Source organism: Papio anubis, chromosome 12 (assembly GCF_008728515.1).
Source record: "Papio anubis isolate 15944 chromosome 12, Panubis1.0, whole genome shotgun sequence".
Classification (NCBI taxonomy): domain Eukaryota; kingdom Metazoa; phylum Chordata; class Mammalia; order Primates; family Cercopithecidae; genus Papio; species Papio anubis.
In genome coordinates this window covers 89,877,537-89,896,025 of record NC_044987.1, presented here as the reverse complement: position 1 = coordinate 89,896,025, position 18,489 = coordinate 89,877,537, and the positions used below count along the sequence as shown (strand labels likewise).

General features: G+C 39.4%; 1 protein-coding gene across 7 annotated transcripts in view; it reads left to right on the top strand.

Moving 5' to 3' along the window:
• MPPED2 (metallophosphoesterase domain containing 2) overlaps window positions 1-18,489 on the top strand; it is a 177,045-nt gene that overhangs the window by 42,673 nt on the left and 115,883 nt on the right. For 6 of the 7 annotated variants that reach the window (XM_009186384.3, XM_009186385.4, XM_009186386.3 and 3 more), the window contains one exon: window positions 9,142-9,323. In XM_009186384.3, coding sequence (XP_009184648.1) covers window positions 9,142-9,323 — 182 coding nt within the window. Of the gene's footprint in view, window positions 1-2,100; window positions 2,108-4,694; window positions 4,697-9,141; window positions 9,324-18,489 lie in introns of those variants that run through there. The other variant, XM_009186389.4, reaches the window with a different exon arrangement.

The following is an 18,489-nucleotide window of genomic DNA, read 5'->3' as shown; positions in this document are numbered from 1 at the left end:
ACATTCTCTCCTTTGTATTTTCTTCTCAAATGGATTTGGTTTTATCACAATATGCCTAGATTCTTAGCAATAAATTACAAACCAACCTTTCCTCAAGAATCCCCCCACCTCCCATCCTGTAGGGAGCAACCCCACTTTTCCTAAAATTCAGCTTTCCCTGTGGCCCTCTGTTCCTCTTACTGGGTAGAGGGAGAAAGATGTTTTCCATGCCCTCCAGGTTCAAGCCCCATAGTCTGGTTCCCTGAGGTTCAGACCCTAATCCTGTCGGCCTTTCAAGTCTTCTGCTGCTCACTGTCATAGTGACTTTGCTTTTGCCATGCTTGTTTACTCACAGGTCCCTGAACATGCTAAGTGCTTTCACACCACTCTTAGTAGTTCTCTAGATGCCCTTCTTCCTGAGTTTCCAAGTCTTGTGCTTATTTTAATTCCACCTGAGGTCCCAGCTTCAGGCCACTCTCATGCCTCTTTTTTTCTGAGCTCCTAATAGTACCAATCCTTTGTCTCATGCATTTGAAATCGACATACTATCTTGTGTACTGTGCCCACTGCGGTGTTACCTGTCTTTCTTCCTAGCCCATAGGCAGTGCTGGATATTTTTTCCTTTACTCCATAGCACCTCAAACATTCTTAATTATAACACTTAGCACATTATTTCATAAATCATCTATTTACCTATCACATGGACCATCTCAGACTTGCTGGTAGCTGTCTCTCCAGTAAACTAGTACAGTCTGTGGCCCATAAAAGGTGCTCAATAAATGCTTGTGAAATGACTAGATGACAGAGCACTTGCCAGGCATGTTCATAAGCATTTGTTGAACAGTAAATTGGCAGAATCCTTGAGGGAATCATCTTTATTGCTTCTTTGTCTTCCTTATACTTACCAGGGTACCTGGTACACAGGTAGGTGCTTAAGACATGGTTATTGATCTACTGCCAGATCAACATACTGTGTGGAATAATGGGCACTCCGTACAGTATCACATGCCTTTTTTTCTCAAATGCAAGGCCATTACCCAGAATTTTAAGCTGATTAACGTGATTGCCATGTTAGAAGGGAGGGAAACGTTTAACCCTGGACAATACATCTCCAGTGGGATATTTATGACCCAGCGATATGTCATCTGAGAGGTTTCAGTGGCCGACACAGTAGTTAGCCTGATGGACATAAAAACACCTCAGATGGCACTAGGAGAAGGACCATGAATTCATATTGCATGCAGTGCTCAAAGAATTAAATTGTTACCACTTAACATTCATTGAATGTCGGCACTGTACTTTTGTAAGAGGAAAAAATAGAGGAGACACACTCCGTGCAGTGGGCTTTGTTAGCTATAATTAGTTGGTGATAGAACAGTGTTGATACAGCAGTTCAGCAGTTAAAGGAAAGCAGTGCCTGTGGTACAAATGTGAACATATTTATACATCTGGTTCTGTTCTGCTTACTGTGTTTCAGCACCATTACTGTTCTGGGACATGACGGCTAAACTAAGATAATTTTACCAGCTCATAGTTAAAAAAACAAAAAACAAAAAATAAGAACAATGCCGTTTATGGAACGCCTTAGTTCAATCACATATCCTGTCATTTTTGTTTTGTTGTTATAACTGGAATTCTGGCTTCTTTGTTCTCTTTTGGAGTAGATACACCTAGAAGCTCAGTCTATAGTCATAAATTGCAATTTCACTTCTCTTTAGGTGAAGTCTTGCTAATTCTGATTATATGTGGATAGATCTGGATGGCATTTATCTTTGCATTGTCTGGGAAAGCATAAAATAAAATTGCAAAGAGAAAGAACATGCTTGAAGTGACTTCAGAACCTGAATTGTTTCTGGTCTTTCATCAGTAAGTAGTGGTGTATAAACTGTGTGGCTAATCATGGAACTTTGGGGTCATTTGGTCTTGCCCCTCTTTTCACACTCGAGGGACAGAGGCTAGAAGAGGGGAAGTGACTTGCCCAGGGTCACACAGTTTATTGATAATATGTAGTAAGAGCACAAAAGCCACTGGATTCCACAGCCAGGGCTCTTTCTAATGAGACTCATCAGTCAACTGAAGTAGTCCTTCTGAAGAGACCTGTATGTGGAAGCAAAATCCACATGTACATGTGACGTGAGATCCTTGAGAATGAGGAACCTTTATATCTTTATCAGTATTTTAAAAATCAGACTTCTGTATTGTTCACTCCCTATAATATCCTTTTTTTTTTTCATTTAGGAGACTTTTTGTTTTGTTTTGTTTTGTTTTGGTAAACTTAGGAGACTTATTTAGTTTAGGAGAATTCATTACTTCACTTCCATGTAAATTATCCATGACTGGATACTGAATAGAGAGCACTGAAACTTGGATATTTTTGACAACTAGTTCCAATAATTTTGGACAGTTTCTCTAGATATTAACATTTGCCAGAGTTAGGTGATTGATTTGCCAGTATTTTGTCATTTTTAAAATTATTTTTATTCTCCAAGTGCAGGTATATTGTAGCTTGCAAAATTAAGTGGGTGGAAAGATAAGCGAATTGAAAGTTAGAAAATCTGAGTTCTGCTTATGGCTCAGATTCTTAATGGTAAAATGAGTCAATTTAAACCAGATCAGTGTTTATCAAAGCATTGACTATGTATCATTAGTATTAATAAACAAGACATTTTAGAGAAGACACACCTTAAACAAAAATTGAATACTTATATGTTTATTTTATTTTATTTTTATTTTTATTTTTTAAGGTGGTCTTGCTCTGTTACAGGCTGGAGTGCAGTGGCACAATCTCAGCTCGCTGCAGCCTTGACCTCCTGGGCTCAAGCAATCCTCTTACCAAGTAGCTGGAACTACAGGCATGTACCACCATGCCTGGCTAATTTTTTTTTTTTTTTTTGTATTTTTGGTAGAGATGGGGTCTCTCCATGTTGCCCAGGCTGACCTCGAACTCCTGAGCTCAAGCAATCCACCCACGTCAGCCTCCCAAACTGCTGGGATTACAAACGTGAGCTACCACACCTGGCTTGTGTTTATTTTAATGTGTAGTAGAAAAGTAAAACCATCATATCTGATTGATGTCTTCAAAGATGCTGTTTTTCAGGGCAAAACTAAAAAGTATTTGTGTAAAAATTATTAAGCACTTAACAAAAATTAAGGACTAGTACAAGTGAATAAGGCAAAGACCATGAAGATGATCCTCAAAGAAGTGGAACACAGGATCAGATCATCTCTAAGGTCCTTTATATGTAAAAATTATGTAATTCTGGTAACTTAAACCTGTTATTTATTTGTTCATTGTTGTACTGGCAGGTTTTACCTGTCTTTATCAAATAGTATGTCCAGGTCGGATGATAGAACGTCACAAATATAAGTTTAGCATTCATGCTATCTAAGTTTTCTGGGTAAAAAGGAAAGCCTTGATATCACATTGGAAACATTTTAGAGATAAAGTCAGTGGGCTGGGCACTGTGGCTCATGCCTGTAATCCTAACACTTTGGGAGGCCAAGGCAGGTGGATCCCCTGAGGTCAGGAGTTTGAGACCACCCTGGCCAACATGGGTGAAACTTTGTCTCTATAAAAATACCAAAATTAGCCAGGCGTGGTGGCACATGCCTGTAGTCCTAGTTACTTGAAAGGCTGAGGCAGGAGACTTGCTTGAACCTGGGAGGCAGAGGTTGCAGTGAGGTGAGATTATGCCACTGTACTTGAGTTTGGCCAATAGAGCGAGACTCCATCTCGAAAAAAAAAAAAAAAATAAGAAGTCAGTGGAATCAATAAGCACAGCATCAGGGTTTTAAAGTGGAATGGGGGTTACTAAACCTGTTTAAATCCCTTCAAAATGCTTTGTATGGACACAGTTCTATTCTCTCACTGAATTATAGGTTGATTGTATACACACAGGTTATACTGCACACATGATCTAAAGAAGAAATCCATCTCACAGCAAACCACATGACAGCTTTTCTGAAGATCTACCAATGAGGTTTGCAATACTGTATTCATTTGTTATTGGAAAAAAATAACAAATATGCTCGGAAGAGGAATCAGAATGGAAACCATAATATTATCATACTTTTTTGTGTGTAAAAAAACCCTAATACGTCAAGACTGAACAAACAAGAATGGTTTATTTGTTTGAATATGCAGTGAGATATGTAAGCATTTGATGATCAAGCTTCAAGAACAAGATTTGAGGCTTGGCACAAAACTTGGAGAGTTAATTCGAAAATGATTTAAGATGATAGCTCAGGCCTCCTCTAGAAAAATCTGCCAGTTTGTTCAGCACTGCCACCTCCCCATGGCCTGGACTAGCATCTGTCTTTGATGAACAGCTCATTGGTCCATGAATTCACACAGACCATGAATTCTGACACTACAAAGGGAGGGATTCTCCCCAATGAAATTGTATCTGGGAGGAAATCATCTAAATTCTGAGGACATTAGACATCAGGAAAAATGGAAGAAACTGTAGCTACTCAACTAGAGTGGAGATGATTTCAGGGGATTATAATAGATTGTTTGCAAATAGTTGAAGAACTGTCCAGTGGAAAAGGGATTGGGTTCTTATTTTCTTGTTATTTCAGAGTGCAGAACTAGGATTAAGAAGGAGGGACAGGCAGGAAACAAATATATTAAAGACCATAGATTCTACTCCCAGTATATGCTGGATGTTGTGTATGTGATTTCTTTTAATTCTCACAAAGTCCCTGAGTGGTAGATGTTATTATCTCCCTATAATAGAAAAAGAGATGGGGATCAGGGAAGTTAAATGATACTACTACTAAGAGCAGTAAAAATACTATTAGTTACTAGTAAAAAAAAAATACTAACATTTATTGGGTGTCTACTTCATGTCAGACACATTCTAAATGCTTTGAGTATTTTATTCTCGTAACAGTCTTAGGAGATATGTACTATATTTATATCCGTTTTACTGATGAGGGAATCAAGGCACAAGGGTTGAGCCATTTGCTTGGTATTGTATGTTAATAAGTTGTGGAGTGGATTTCAGAGCCAGGCAGTCTGGCTCTGCAGCCAAACATCTTTCACCCTTACACTATTCTGCTACTCTATTTTTGGAGCATTTGTTGTGTGTCAAATGCTGTACTTGATAGTTTGTATCCTCATAGCAACATAGAAAATTAGACATTATTATTCCCATTTTACAGATGAAAAAAGTGAAGCTTAAAGAAATCAAGGAAGTTGCCCAAAGCCAATGACTGAGCTAAAATTGTTACTCAGTCTTCAGGTTCCAGGCCAAGGTCTTTGGACCATGCTCAGCTTTCTCAGAGGTATAGAATCTGAAACAGAAACTTTCTAACAAGTAAAGCTATCAAAAACTAGGTTGGATTGCACAGGGGGAGGACGGAGCTCTCCTTCTCTGGAAACCTCAGAATGAAAATTGAGGCCAGGTGGGGTGGCTCGTGCCTGTAATCTCCGCACTTTGGGAGGCTGAGGTGGGAAGATTACTTGAACCCAGGAGTTCAAGACTAGCCCAGGAAATATAACAAGACCTCATCTGTACTACTACTAATAACAAGAAAAATAAGCTGGGTGTGGTTGCCTATGCCCATAATCGCAGCTACTCTGGAAACTGTAGTGGGAGGATGGCTTGAGCCTGGAAGGTGGAGGCTGCAGTAGGCTATGATTGCACCACTGCACTCCAGCTTAGGTGATACAGCGAGATCCTGTCTCAAAACAAACAAACAACAAACACACAACCAACAAAACAAATAAACACAAAACATTACGTCATCTAGAGGGAAGGGATAGAGGAGATTCAGGCGTCATGTAAAACATTGAACCACATGCCCCATAAGATTTTGTCCTGCTCTGGGATTTATGCTGCTGTGTTTTTTTCTCATCTTCCCATGTCACCTTGTTGTCCCCCAGGTGTACTCAAACATATGTGCAAATATCACTCTAATATTTGAATCTGGCTCTGGGGTTTAGATTGCCTTGGTAAGATACTCACTTGCTAGGATATTTGACATGATGCCTTAGGGGAAATATTAGGTCATTTGAGAACTCAGCAGCATAAACACTAAGTGGTAAAGTTGTAAACTAAGGATGAAAATAAAGTGTGAGGGCCTTCACACAACGTGAACAGACAGGATCTTCCAATAGCAGTCAGGGTCTTCCTCAGATGTACTTTTATAGTGAAAATGTTTGGCTGTCTTAACTTTTTGAGGTGTTATCAAATCCCCAATTTGGGAGGAGTAGCTTCCTGAGGGTGGTCTCAGTTTTAATTATCTCCACTGGAATTTGCCCACTCTGCTAGAGGTCTTATTTTCAACTCTGAATGCCTGTGGGTGGACATGTCTTCTTCCTATGAGCTCTAGGTGATATTTGTCGTACCACCTAGCAGAGTGGCTTTGGCGTGTTGCACTGCCTTGTCTCCTGAAACCATCTCTTACTTTGTACTTAGTCCTATGGATAACAAAGATTCTCAGTGCCTCTGGGTCAGGATAGCTACATAAAGTCTGCGTCTTTATACGTCTCACTTCCCCCATCCCTGCCTTGAATCAGTCTTCTGTGCATTCTCCCTAATGTCTACAAATTGTTTCTCTTTGATGGCATCATGGTGGTGGTGTAGATGTGCGAGCCTTCTTTGCTTACCTTGCTGTCTACTTTGGACTCAAAACTGAGAAGAAACACTGTTTCAGCTCAAAGCTGAGAAGAAACACTTTTCCCCTTTTTACTGTCCCCTCTACTCTACTGTTCCTTGGCCTTTGATGTTTAAATGTTTCTCTGAAGGAGATGGGAGGTGGAGAAAGAAGTTGAAGCGATTCAGAAATTGCCTAGTGTTCCCCATAATGTCAGAAAATTTATTGCCCAGTATGGAGGCAAGATGGGGAACCAATTATGTACCATGTGATGATTAGCTACTCTAAAGTGGGTAGATTCGTAGAACAGGGACCTATTTACAACAGGAGGTTTACATCTGTGCTACTTTCAGTCTATTTCAAAATAATGACAATGATGTCTCTCTGATAAGCTGAGATGGCCTCCCAAAGGATTTTGATGCAGTAGCTGGGTCTGTAGCTTAGCTGAGTTACAGAAAAGAAGAAATGGGTCTGTGTCTATATGTTAGTATTATGATGAAAGCTAGAAAACAAACACTAGAGTAGGTAGATATTACATTTATTCATATATTTAGAGATACAGTGACTGATGTATTAAATTTTCATTCAAATGTTGGTGCATTAAGTATAAATGCAAACAGTCCCATTCTAGTGAGCATTTAACTATTGGGATAAGAATATTACTTACCACTTTTAGAGAGAGACACAGTCAGCCCCAGCAGGGAACAGTCATTCGTTCTCTGGGAAAACTACTTTTGGAAGACAGGAAATGTTGCCAAGATTGTAAGCACCGAGACTGAGTATAACTAAGTCTCAGTGATGGAAAGGAAGACATCAAACATTTTTACATCCAAAAAAGCAACATCGGCTATAATGAGAAGGGTTTCCAGGTTACTAATGAGATCACAGTGGATTCGTGAATTTTCTATGTGGTAATAGCATATTAATTTCTAACCTTTCTAACAGGAAAAATCCATTAATTTTTTGCAGAAGTTAAACTTTCTTTTTGGGCTTCCAATTAGCCCCACTGTGATAATCAGTTCACAGTTCCTTCCTGCCTCCTCTCCTCCTTTCTGCCCTTCCTTCTTCTTGCTCCTCTTACTTTCTTTCTTCTCCGACAAAGATAAGAGGAAATAAAAAGTTTAGTCATTGAAGAAATGTGAGAGTATCTAGGTTACACGCTGGTCTCTTCTGTTTCCCTCACTGAAATTGTCATTGTTAAAACAGATTGTTTCTTTAAAAAAATAAATAAATAAAGGAAAAGAGAAAACAAATTAAGCAAAGCCTGTAGAGGCAATATGTTTAGGGAGTCTTGTGTGGAGCTTTCAGTGTGTTCTCTGCTGCATGTTAACTATCAAGGGTTGGGGCTGGCATATGAAATATTGTTCCTTATTTAATGTTTCACACTCTAATCTCTGCACTGCATATTTGCTTCTCCTGTGACCTTCTCTTTGCATTTATAACTGCTTCTTTTCACCCATAATCCAAAAGTAAGTGTACATTCCTACAGAGAAATTAAAGGAAGCTGTCAGTGTAGAGTTAATATGGTTAAAGCATCCTTAACTCTGCGACAAACCCCTTAAATAATTAAAACTGTATGCTTGAAGAGTCAGATTTGCATTCCTTTACCAAGTTTATTTAGTACACTTTGTTACACTCAATTAAATGAGAATGTTCTGTTTCATTTTCTTTGCTTTGGGTTGATCATTTTGCCTTCTGATTCTTATGCCCTGGTGTAATTTCACAGTGCTTAGGTCTCTAAAACTATACATATATTAATGCATATGTAGATATATACATCTCATTAAAAGGCTTAGTATTTGTACTGAGTAGAATCTTTGCCCAAGACAGCTGAGCATTCCTAGTAACCTCAGGTGTAACTGGGACTGCAGATAATTCATCGCAGTAAAAACGAGTTTGACAAAGTTCTTTTAACATCCAGTGTCTGTTTTTTTTTTTTTTTTTTAAATTTTTTAAAGCCCTGTTATTTTGGCATCACCTTCCCTCCCTACAGTTTGATTTGTGCATAGCAAAAACGAGAAGATACAGGTGTTGAATGGTTGTGGAAAGGAAATTAAATATAAGTGCTATCTCTCCACATCTCAATTGGCAGAGCATGTGCAGACTGCTCTCCGTAAATTAGTTCATTGCTTAAGTTATGCATGTTTAAGAAGGAATAAATTAGTTATCCGTTTCCTAATGAGTAGTGGGATCAATTGGAGCATGATGAGAGAGAAATAGCATAATTTTGCTTTCCCAGTTGAGGTTCAATATCCCTAAACTTCACCATTAATCACTCTATCGGTTTCCTGGGTTATTTCAAATCTATATGTAAGATATTCTTTCCTTTTAATTTTCCTACCAGGTAAGTAAGTCTTTTTGAATTTGCCCAGTGGGTTTGTAGATGGGTGATGCTGTCGCCTTTACACCCAGAAGTGTCCTTAATTACAATGGGCCCTTCTGCCTTTGCATCAGTTTGTCTGGGTGCATTCACGAATAATAATAAATATGTATGTGCGATGACAATTTCAAGGGTTCTAATATGTTTAACTGTTATGGGATCTGTTATGTCTACTTTAGGGTCGACCCCATCCCATATGACACTCCAAAACCAGCGGGCCACACGCGGTTTGTCTGCATCTCAGACACACACTCCAGAACAGATGGTATCCAGATGCCTTATGGGGACATCCTTCTCCACACAGGCGATTTCACCGAGCTGGGACTGCCCTCAGAGGTTAAGAAGTTTAATGACTGGTTAGGTAAGGAATGATTGCGTTCTGGCGGCCCCAATTAACCTTTCCCGTCCGAGTGTCACTCACTGCGTCCTAATTGAATTAGAGCACTTGGAAGCCAGCTCAGCCATTTCTGGTATGATATGCGGTGGTGTCTAGCTTTAATCCAATTCTGTTAATTAAAGATGAATTTTTAGATATTTAATTTTACTGTGCATCCTTTCAGTGCCTGGCCTTGGCGGCTCTGGGGCAAAGGGATGGAAAGCTTTGAAACCGATCTCATCTCACTCATTCTGCTTTAATGAGGGCATTCATTGGCACACAGGAGACCTAGAATCATATTTTTAATTCATTGGCTCTGCAATCTTTCCCTGATATTATAAGCAAAGATATACAAATGACCTACTAGTAAGAGAACATTTCTAAGAAATGAAGGGGGATATAAAAGTCCTTATATGACACGAAGTTCCTATAGCACAGTGCTGCTTGGGAGCAGATTTCCTAAGTGAAAAGACCCCTGAAAACATGAGATGTATTACTGTAAAGTAAAAACTTAAGATATGAAATTGCCCTGTGTCCTGTAAAAAGGATAATAGCAATATTCTGGGTATTATGGAGGCACCCACAGGTCAGAATTACTGCAAAATGTTGGATCCTGGTTCCTCTTAGCGGAGGGAAAGAAGTGCAAATGTTCTGAGATTTTAGAATCTCTAAAGACAAAAGAATTAGGTAGTAAAGAGCAGACATCACTCTGGGAGCATAGCATCGTCGATAATATGTCAGCCAACAAAAATAACTTGGGAGATTTAGGCAAAAACTTTACAATTTTGTTTTCCATCAAACTAAAGCAGGGTTGGAAAATTTTTTAAATTTTTGATTAAATGATAAGATGTATGTGTTAATGGAAAGATGATATTTTAGAATTATAAGCAATAAACTTAACTAATAACATAATTATTTTGATTTTTCATGTGACTTTGCTCATCTATTCACGTTTTATATGGTTGACATCTGAGTACATGTCTGCTCTTTGACTTTTGGCTGTTTTCATTTAATAGTATTTATTGGTAAGACTTAAAATGTTTTTGCATAGTTTTCATACTTATTCTTTTTAATAGCAGCATGGCATTCGTATGGTTGGCTATGCTTTTCTTTAATAAGGCATCTCTCTAAAATGACCATTTAAACTGATATCAATTTTTCCTCTGGTAGCTAGCACTGAAATGTGCATTTTTGTTTGTGTATGTTGTTTTGTTCCTGTTGATTTATTTCTTAGGGAAAAATACTATACTTAAGTTGCTAAGTCAAAGAATACGAAATTCTTTATGGTTTTGCTGCATGTCGGCCTCTTGCTTTCCAAGGGCACTGTAGCTGTGTGTTTCACTAGCAGTGAACGAATGTATAGATACCAGTTTTACCATGGTCTTGGCAGCATTGGATGTTGGAGCATTTATATTTTGTGTTGTTTTAGTAGGTACTTAATCATGTTATTTAAAATGGTAAGATATTTTAAATATTATTTAGCATAATCTCGTTTTTACAGATGACACAGAGATGTAGAGATTTTTTCAGTTTCATAGTGGCAGAGTTGGTTCTAAATCCAGATCTTCGCTTCTGTTTTTTTTTCCCTCTACAATAATCTCTTTATTTTAGCAACTTTTATCCATGAACTATTAGCAGTTAAAAATTCTTGTTGGGTAAATTTTGACAATTTTAAACTAGTCTGTGTCAATGGAATTTCAACACAGAAATTATCAAGCTGCGTTGACAATGTTGATTTTTAAAGGAAGACAACAGCACTGTGAGAAGTGTTTATAGAAATGGAGGACAGGTTAGGGCTGGTTATAATCTTGTTTAGCCACTGACCTTGGGCAACTGAGTTAACCTCCCTTTTCCCCTTGGTTTCCCTCTGCAGGACGAAGGATTAATACTACCTGTCTTTCTGGATTGTTGTGTAGATTAATCAGTAAATGATTGCTGCTAGTAAGTTTTTGTGGGCCATTAATAACTGAATGGGGAATGTGCCGAATGAACCATCAACATATATTTAAAGGGTAAAAACAAGAAGAGGCCAGAGGAATTATTTAGTAGATTAGAAGTAAACACTGGGAGATTTTATAAGGGAAAGTACTCCATAAATGGAAATGTGCCGTAACTAAGGAAATACAATGATAAGGAAATAAAATGCCAAGGCACAGCTGCATGGTCAGTTCCTTCTCTTCTCATTTCCCCTATGATCTGGTGAGGCAGGAGGAAGAGGTTTCAGCATGGGGTGCAGAATGTGAGACGACGGAAGGGAGCCCTGGGATATAGTTAGAGGAGTTGGGATCCCATAGAGAAGGCCAAGAATAGCTCACTGTTACCCAGGCAACCTCATGGTGCTCAGAGGGTAAGAGATGGTGTGTGATAACACTCTACCACTTGGCTCAATCAGGACCCTTTCTGAAAGGGTGCTTCTAGCAGCAGCTGCCAGGTGGCCTGGCAGAGTGGAGTCAGAGGTCAGATCAATCTAGAGCTTTAGGGCTTTTGCCATAATAGGGCATCCAACTGTCAGTGGGGCATGGGTCTCACAGATTTGGTAGGCATTTAGAGTCCAGTGAATCTCTGATTTCTACCTTTCGACTCTAGTGTAGACTACCCTGATTATTGAAAACAATCTGACTGTCCCCCAAGCTCCTTTATTCTGTGTCTGAGCTAATTTGTTTCTACTACAGGCCAGGCACTCCCTCTATACCTGTAACATCCTTCTGAAGTTGCTAATGTTATCCCCATTTTACCCAAGGTCATTTAGTATGTAAGAAGCTCATAGTGGCTGAGTATCCACCCAGGTTCACTCAGCTAGTAGAATTGGGGCTGTCTGATCCCAAGTGTGAGCCCTTTTCCTTTGTCATTCTGTGGTATTATAACAGGGCATCTAGAAGCATGCAGATTTGAAGCTTGCACTAGGAAGTGCTGTAGCTTCTGGCAGCTTCCTGTGGAAGTTGAGTAGCTGTTTGACTATGTGCTAATATTGCACATATTTGAAAGATGTGTTTAAGCTCTGCCCATCTTAAATCTCACCCTTGACCTAGCAGCTGCAAGGCCTGGGATTCCCATCATGAGTTCTCTGTTGGTTCAGAGATTATGGTCCCTGGTTAATCTATACGTATGTCACCTAGCAGGTGTAACAGGTAAAGTTATTAATATGGGTAATTTATCAGATAATCGAGCACAGCTTCATCTTAGGTCATAAGAACATTGAACTCAAACCAGATATCATTACAGGATGGAACGGGAGTATAACATGTAATGATTATGAGCAACTGGGAAGACCCAGCCAGTTTTGAATTCACTGCCTTTGATAAGTTGCATAAACTCTCGAGCCTTGATTTGCTCATTTCTAAAATGGGCATCATAATGATAATACACCTTACGGTGCTTGTGAGGATATGCTCTGTGAAAAAGCTCATGCTGTTCTTAGAACAACCCCTGGCCTATATACAACTTTCAACTAGTAGAGTAGAGGAAACCAACAGAGCTAGTGTCATAGAATCCCAAAAGCAGAAGTTAAAAGGAGCTGGCCCTGGGCATTTAAAGAGAGATCCAGAGTGTAAAGAGGGAACACCAAAATGTATAAAAACGAGCCTCCCTTATAACAGTGACACTAACCAGACAGAATGTTAGGACGGGAAGAGACCTTGTAGGCCATGGAGTCCCACTTCCTAATCTGATAGAAGTGGAAACTGAGACTGGAGAGATTGAATGAATTGTCCATGGTTTCTCAGATAATTGATAGCCAAGTTGGGATAGAATTTGGATGGGGCAGGGTGGGGTGGGTGAACTAACATGTATTAACATGTATTGTCTGTGGGAGGTAAGGTCCAGATGCTGTACCCCTGCATTACATGTGTCATTTCATACAACCCCCACAATAACTTGTGAAGTAGGTATTATTAGCTTCCTTTTAACTCGTGAGGAAACTGAGCCTTGGTGAACTTAACAGTTCAGCGGTGACTTCAGGATTTGAACTTAGTCCATCAGACTCCAAGTCCCAAGTGTATTTCCTTATCAGCTCTATTCCCAGAGTGGGGCTTGAAATCTGTTGGAGGAACCGTATCCTGGGTAAAACCATGGTTCTTCAAACAACTGCCTCCTTTTAACACAAGTATTTACATGTACATACATACAGGGTCTAAGGTGGTTTACTTCCTGTGAAAGCTGTTTTGTGGCACAGCCTCTCTGTGTAAGCTGGCCAATGGAAGAGCATTGTGAGGTGGGGAAGTATTCTCACCATTTGGCGTAGACAATTCCAGTGGCAGTGAATTACAACAAAGCAAATACCTGTAAAGAATTCTACAGATGCAGCCAGTCACGTAAGCTCCAAAGAACAGTCTAAATTATGTTATGACATTAGCATTTCATTGACCAGTCCTGGAAATGAGTAGCTACTGATGGTAGCCTGGAAATATCATCTTTTTGGGCAAGTATTTCCCACTTATGAACACTTGAAATGATCAGGATAGTCTAAAAACTGCAGCTACAACCCCATTGACCCCTTTCCTCCCAAATCTCTGCCATGGATTGGGGAATGAAGCTTAGAATCCCTATATCTGACAGCTGGAGGGAGTGACAGAGCCCCTGTTTTCCATCTCTCCCCAGTCTGGGTAATCAGACATTCCGGTTCTCCATTCGCTCAGACAACCTGTGCCTCTCTCCCCCTGGCTGCTGCCCGTAGTGCTGTCTTCAGGGGATCCAGTCCAGGGTCAGAGGGGCAGGTGGCTTCTTATTGCCAAAGATTTATTGCCAGAGTGTATGGAAAGAGGTACAGGTGAATCTTTCTTAAAGAAATACTTTTTAAAGTGATAGTCAGCTCCTATTGTCTCATTAACATTTTAGCTCAGATGTGTTCTAGGTAAGCCATGATAGGCTTTGGTGAGTTGAACTGGGACCCTGCCACCCAACAGTTAATAACATTTTCCTTCTTATCTTGGCAAAAATGCATACCAATCCCAGACTTGGCTTAAACATAAACTTGTGAACTAGATAAAGTACCTGTCAGTTAAAATGTGATTATTTTTATTGCCTTGAACATCAGTGGCTTCTAATACCACATTCCCTAAAGGTACATTTTGCAAGGCCTCTTACTATGTGTGACCTTCCCGCATGTTGGCCCTGTGTTCCTCCCACCTGTGCTTCTTTGAGATTACTTACTGTTCACTCGATTTCGTCCCTGTTGTGCTTTCATCTTCAGAATGCTTTTGGTAGCCTTCTTGAATATTTGAATATTGCAGTTATGCTCATGGATGCTACACAAATGGTCATTAGAAGATCTCATCGTCTGATTGCACATCCACCTTCTTATTTCTGATTTTCCCTTATGCCCATACTCAGTTTTCCCATTCTTCAAATGCAGCATGTCCCTTCACACCTCTTTCCCTTTGCAAACGCTGTTCTCACTTCCTGGAACGACCGTCTCTAGGAGAACTCATCTTTTATTACAGGTTATCTTTCATAATAAGCTACTTTCCTTAACACATCAGTCACCCATCTGTGCATCCCTTCCCATGGCTATGCCATTGTTTACTTGTTTCTCTGCCCCACCAGACAGCAGTGTGCATAATGAGTGCTCTTGGTACGCCTGGTTCTGAATATAGGGCCTGGAACATTGTTGGTGTACACAGATGTTTGTTGAATCATTGAGTGAGTGGATGAACATAAAGGTACAAGATGTTTTTTTCCTGCCTGCACCTTTGGCCAAACTTTAAAATTATGTCACACTGTATGTATAGTGCCTAATCCTTCCCTCCCCTTCCTTTTTATTTTATTCTCAAATAACTTATAATATCCCATTGGCTGTTGTTGGTGATTCCTATATATTGTGCAGAAATAAGAAGGGTATATTGTTGCTGTTTAGTTTTCCACTTTATAATTAGAAAGACAGGGTTTTTGGGTGGTCTATTCTTTCAGTGAAAAGTTTATGTATAACAATCCGGTCAGTCAAAAATTCCTTTTAACACAGCATCATTGGCATGAACTTTTAATTATGACCTTTCTTTGGTCTGGATTGTCATTTAATAGTTCTGAGCTTCAGTTTCTCCAGCCCTAAAAGGGAGAACAAAAATGCTTCAAGGAAAATCTCAAGAAGAGGGTCATTCATATTTGTAAGAGCATTTTGTTAGACATGGCTGTAACAGAGTGTGACTGTAACCAACATCCTAGATTGCAGATACACAAATCAATTTTTGCCCCTCTCAGAAGACTATATTCCCTTTCTAGTGATCCTGCTGTTGGCCCAAAGTTTTGGAGCTGGTGTTTAGGAGAAACCTTCACCGCTTAAGCTATTTATTTTATTCTTGTAATACATGTTATACATGTGCATTCCTTTTAACTTAGAGATAAGTGAAAAGAAGAAAACAAAATTACCTATGAATAGACGTAACTACTGTTAACATTAGTGTGTATTCTATGGAAAGTCTTCTATAGATACACACACATACACACAAGTATCTTTTACCAAAATGTAAGTCTTACAGTAGTATTGTTTTGTAGTCTGTTTTTCATCTTAACAATATATCATGAACCACTTTTCACATCACTGAATGTGGCTAAAAATACTTTTTCCCAAGAATACTTTCATTGTAAGATACACATAACATTATACAAATCCAAATATATGATGTGTGTTAAGTATAAAATATACATTCCTCCATAATCCTATTTCCAAAGTAATTACTTGCTATTTGGTGTATAGCATTTCAAAAATTTTTCTACTTTCTGTTTCTATGTTTAATAGCCTCAATAGCAGGAAATCTTCACCCATTAAGGGCCTTTGTTAAGGACTATTTTTTAAAATTGATGAAACTATGCGTGTAACCTTGTAACTTAAAAAAAAAGAAGAACACATCATGTTCTGTGTCAGCATAACATTCTGTTGTAGTGATGCACTCTAATTTATTTAGCTAGATCTTTATTGCTAGATACATAAGGTATTTCCATTCTTTTATTGTTCTACTTGCACTGGAGTGATGAACATCCTTTTTGCTCTCTCTTTGCAAACATCCTTAATTATACTCACAGGATATATTCCTAGAAGTAGAATTGTTTCTTCAGATGATGTGTATTTTAAAAAAATTATGTATTGTCAAATTTCTCTTTATAAAGATTGCAATTTCTCCGTGATACTCTCAGTAGTATTTGAGAGTCCATGTCACATATTTTTGAGTAGCCTCAGTGGCAGCAAATCGTCACCCTTTAAAGTGTTTTAAAAGATGATGATAGCTGGATGCTGTGGCACACACCTGTAGTTTGAGCTACTTTGAGGTTGAAGCCTAAGAATCACTTGAGCTCAGGAGTTGGAGACCAACCTGGGCAGCATAGTGAGACCCTGTCTCAATTATAAATAAATAAATAAATGAAAGACTAAATGATTTTCTAATTACGAAAGCTCACATGTTCATTGTAAAAATATGTAAATAATGAGGCCAGGCACGGTGGCTCACACCTGTAATCCCAGCACTTTGGGAGCCAAAGAGGGTGGATCACTTGAGGTCAGGAGTTTGAGACCAGCCTGGGCAACATGGCAAAACCCTGTCTCTACTAAAAAAATACAAAAATTAGCCAGGTGTGGTGGTGTGTGCCTATGAGGTAGGAGAATCACTTGAACCCGGAAGGCAGAGGTTGCATTGAGCCAAGATTGTGCCACTGCACTCCAGCCTGGGCAACAGAGCGAGACTCCGTCTCAAAAAACAAAATGTAAATAATGATACAGAAAAAAATTAAAATTGCCAATATATCCTATACAGTTCACATGGTACTACTGTTAATGGTTGGTGTGTATCCTGTGGTGTAGTAGATGTGCATGCGTGTGTGTGTGTGTGTATTGTGTATAAAAAGGCAGTGTGGTATCAGGTTAAAAGCATGAGTATTGGATTGAGCCTGCCTGTGTTTAAATCCTGATTTTGCCATTATTAATTCTGTGATCTTCAATGTATTCATTTGTAAAAGGAGACTTATTAATGCTTAGTGTATCTATCCAACCTCTAAGGATTGTTGTGAAGTTAAATAAGATAAAGGACACCCAATGTATACAAATAGTGAATAGTCAGGAAATATTATTTGCTGCTATGACATTTTCCGAGCATGCTGTGCAGTGATAGCTCTTTCATGCTATGTTTTTGAGGTTCTGTTACTCCTGGGGAGGGCAGAAATCGGAGAGACATGGGGAGGGGAGAACTCAGAGAAAGTGGCCTTGAAGTCTCTTGTGTCATAGTGACCTGCTGGCCTGTGGCCCACTCTGCTTGTGCAACAGAGAAAACGGTGACACAGTGGCCCTACTTGGCCACCAGAAACCTGATGCTGTCCCCTTCCAAGTACCCCCGACCTCTCCTTAGACTCTGATTAACGTCTGAACCACACAAGCACGGGGACAGGGCCTCTCCTTTCCCTTTCTCCCCCATTTCGTGTCCTCTCCCCTTCATTCCCCTCTTTATTCTGACCTACTCTCTCTCCCCTCCAGCATCGCCACCCCTCCTTCCAGAAACCACCCCTGCCCACCCGCTCCTGTCTTACAATCTCCAGCACCAGGCTTTATTTGCCAGGTTACCAAGGACAGTTTTTAATTTTTTAAAAAAACCTCTTCTACATAATACTTTCCAGTCATGGTTCACACATTTAAGGTTTCTGATTTTTTGAAACAACAAAAAATATTAGGAACTAGAGCTGGTGAACTGGGCAAGGTAGGAGATGCCACTTTAAATAGAAAATAGAGATTGATAGCTGGCAACTTTTCTCTAGTAAAGTACCCGGCACTTCCCAAAGAATCACATTAGAAAGGAGTTGAGCAGAGCAGCCTCACTGGAATGTTTATGGTCATGCAAGTTTATGATTACCTAATAGTCATATCTAATAAGGAGGTAAAGGTAGGAGGCTTTTTTTTTTTTTTTTTTTTTTGAGATTTAGTCTTGCTCTGTAGCCCAGGCTGGAGTGCAGTGGCACGACCTCAGCTCACTGGAACCTCCTGCGGGTAGGAGGCTTTGGGAAGGGCAGATAAGATAACTCTTCTCATGATTTACAAAGGAGAATATGCCAGAGGGTTCCCTAGAGTCAGGATATCTGATTCTTACTGTTGAGAGTTTAATACTCAAGTAGTTTCTTAGTCTTTAGCTTGTTCACAAAAACAGTACCTAATATGCTGTACTTTAAGTTTTTGATTCAT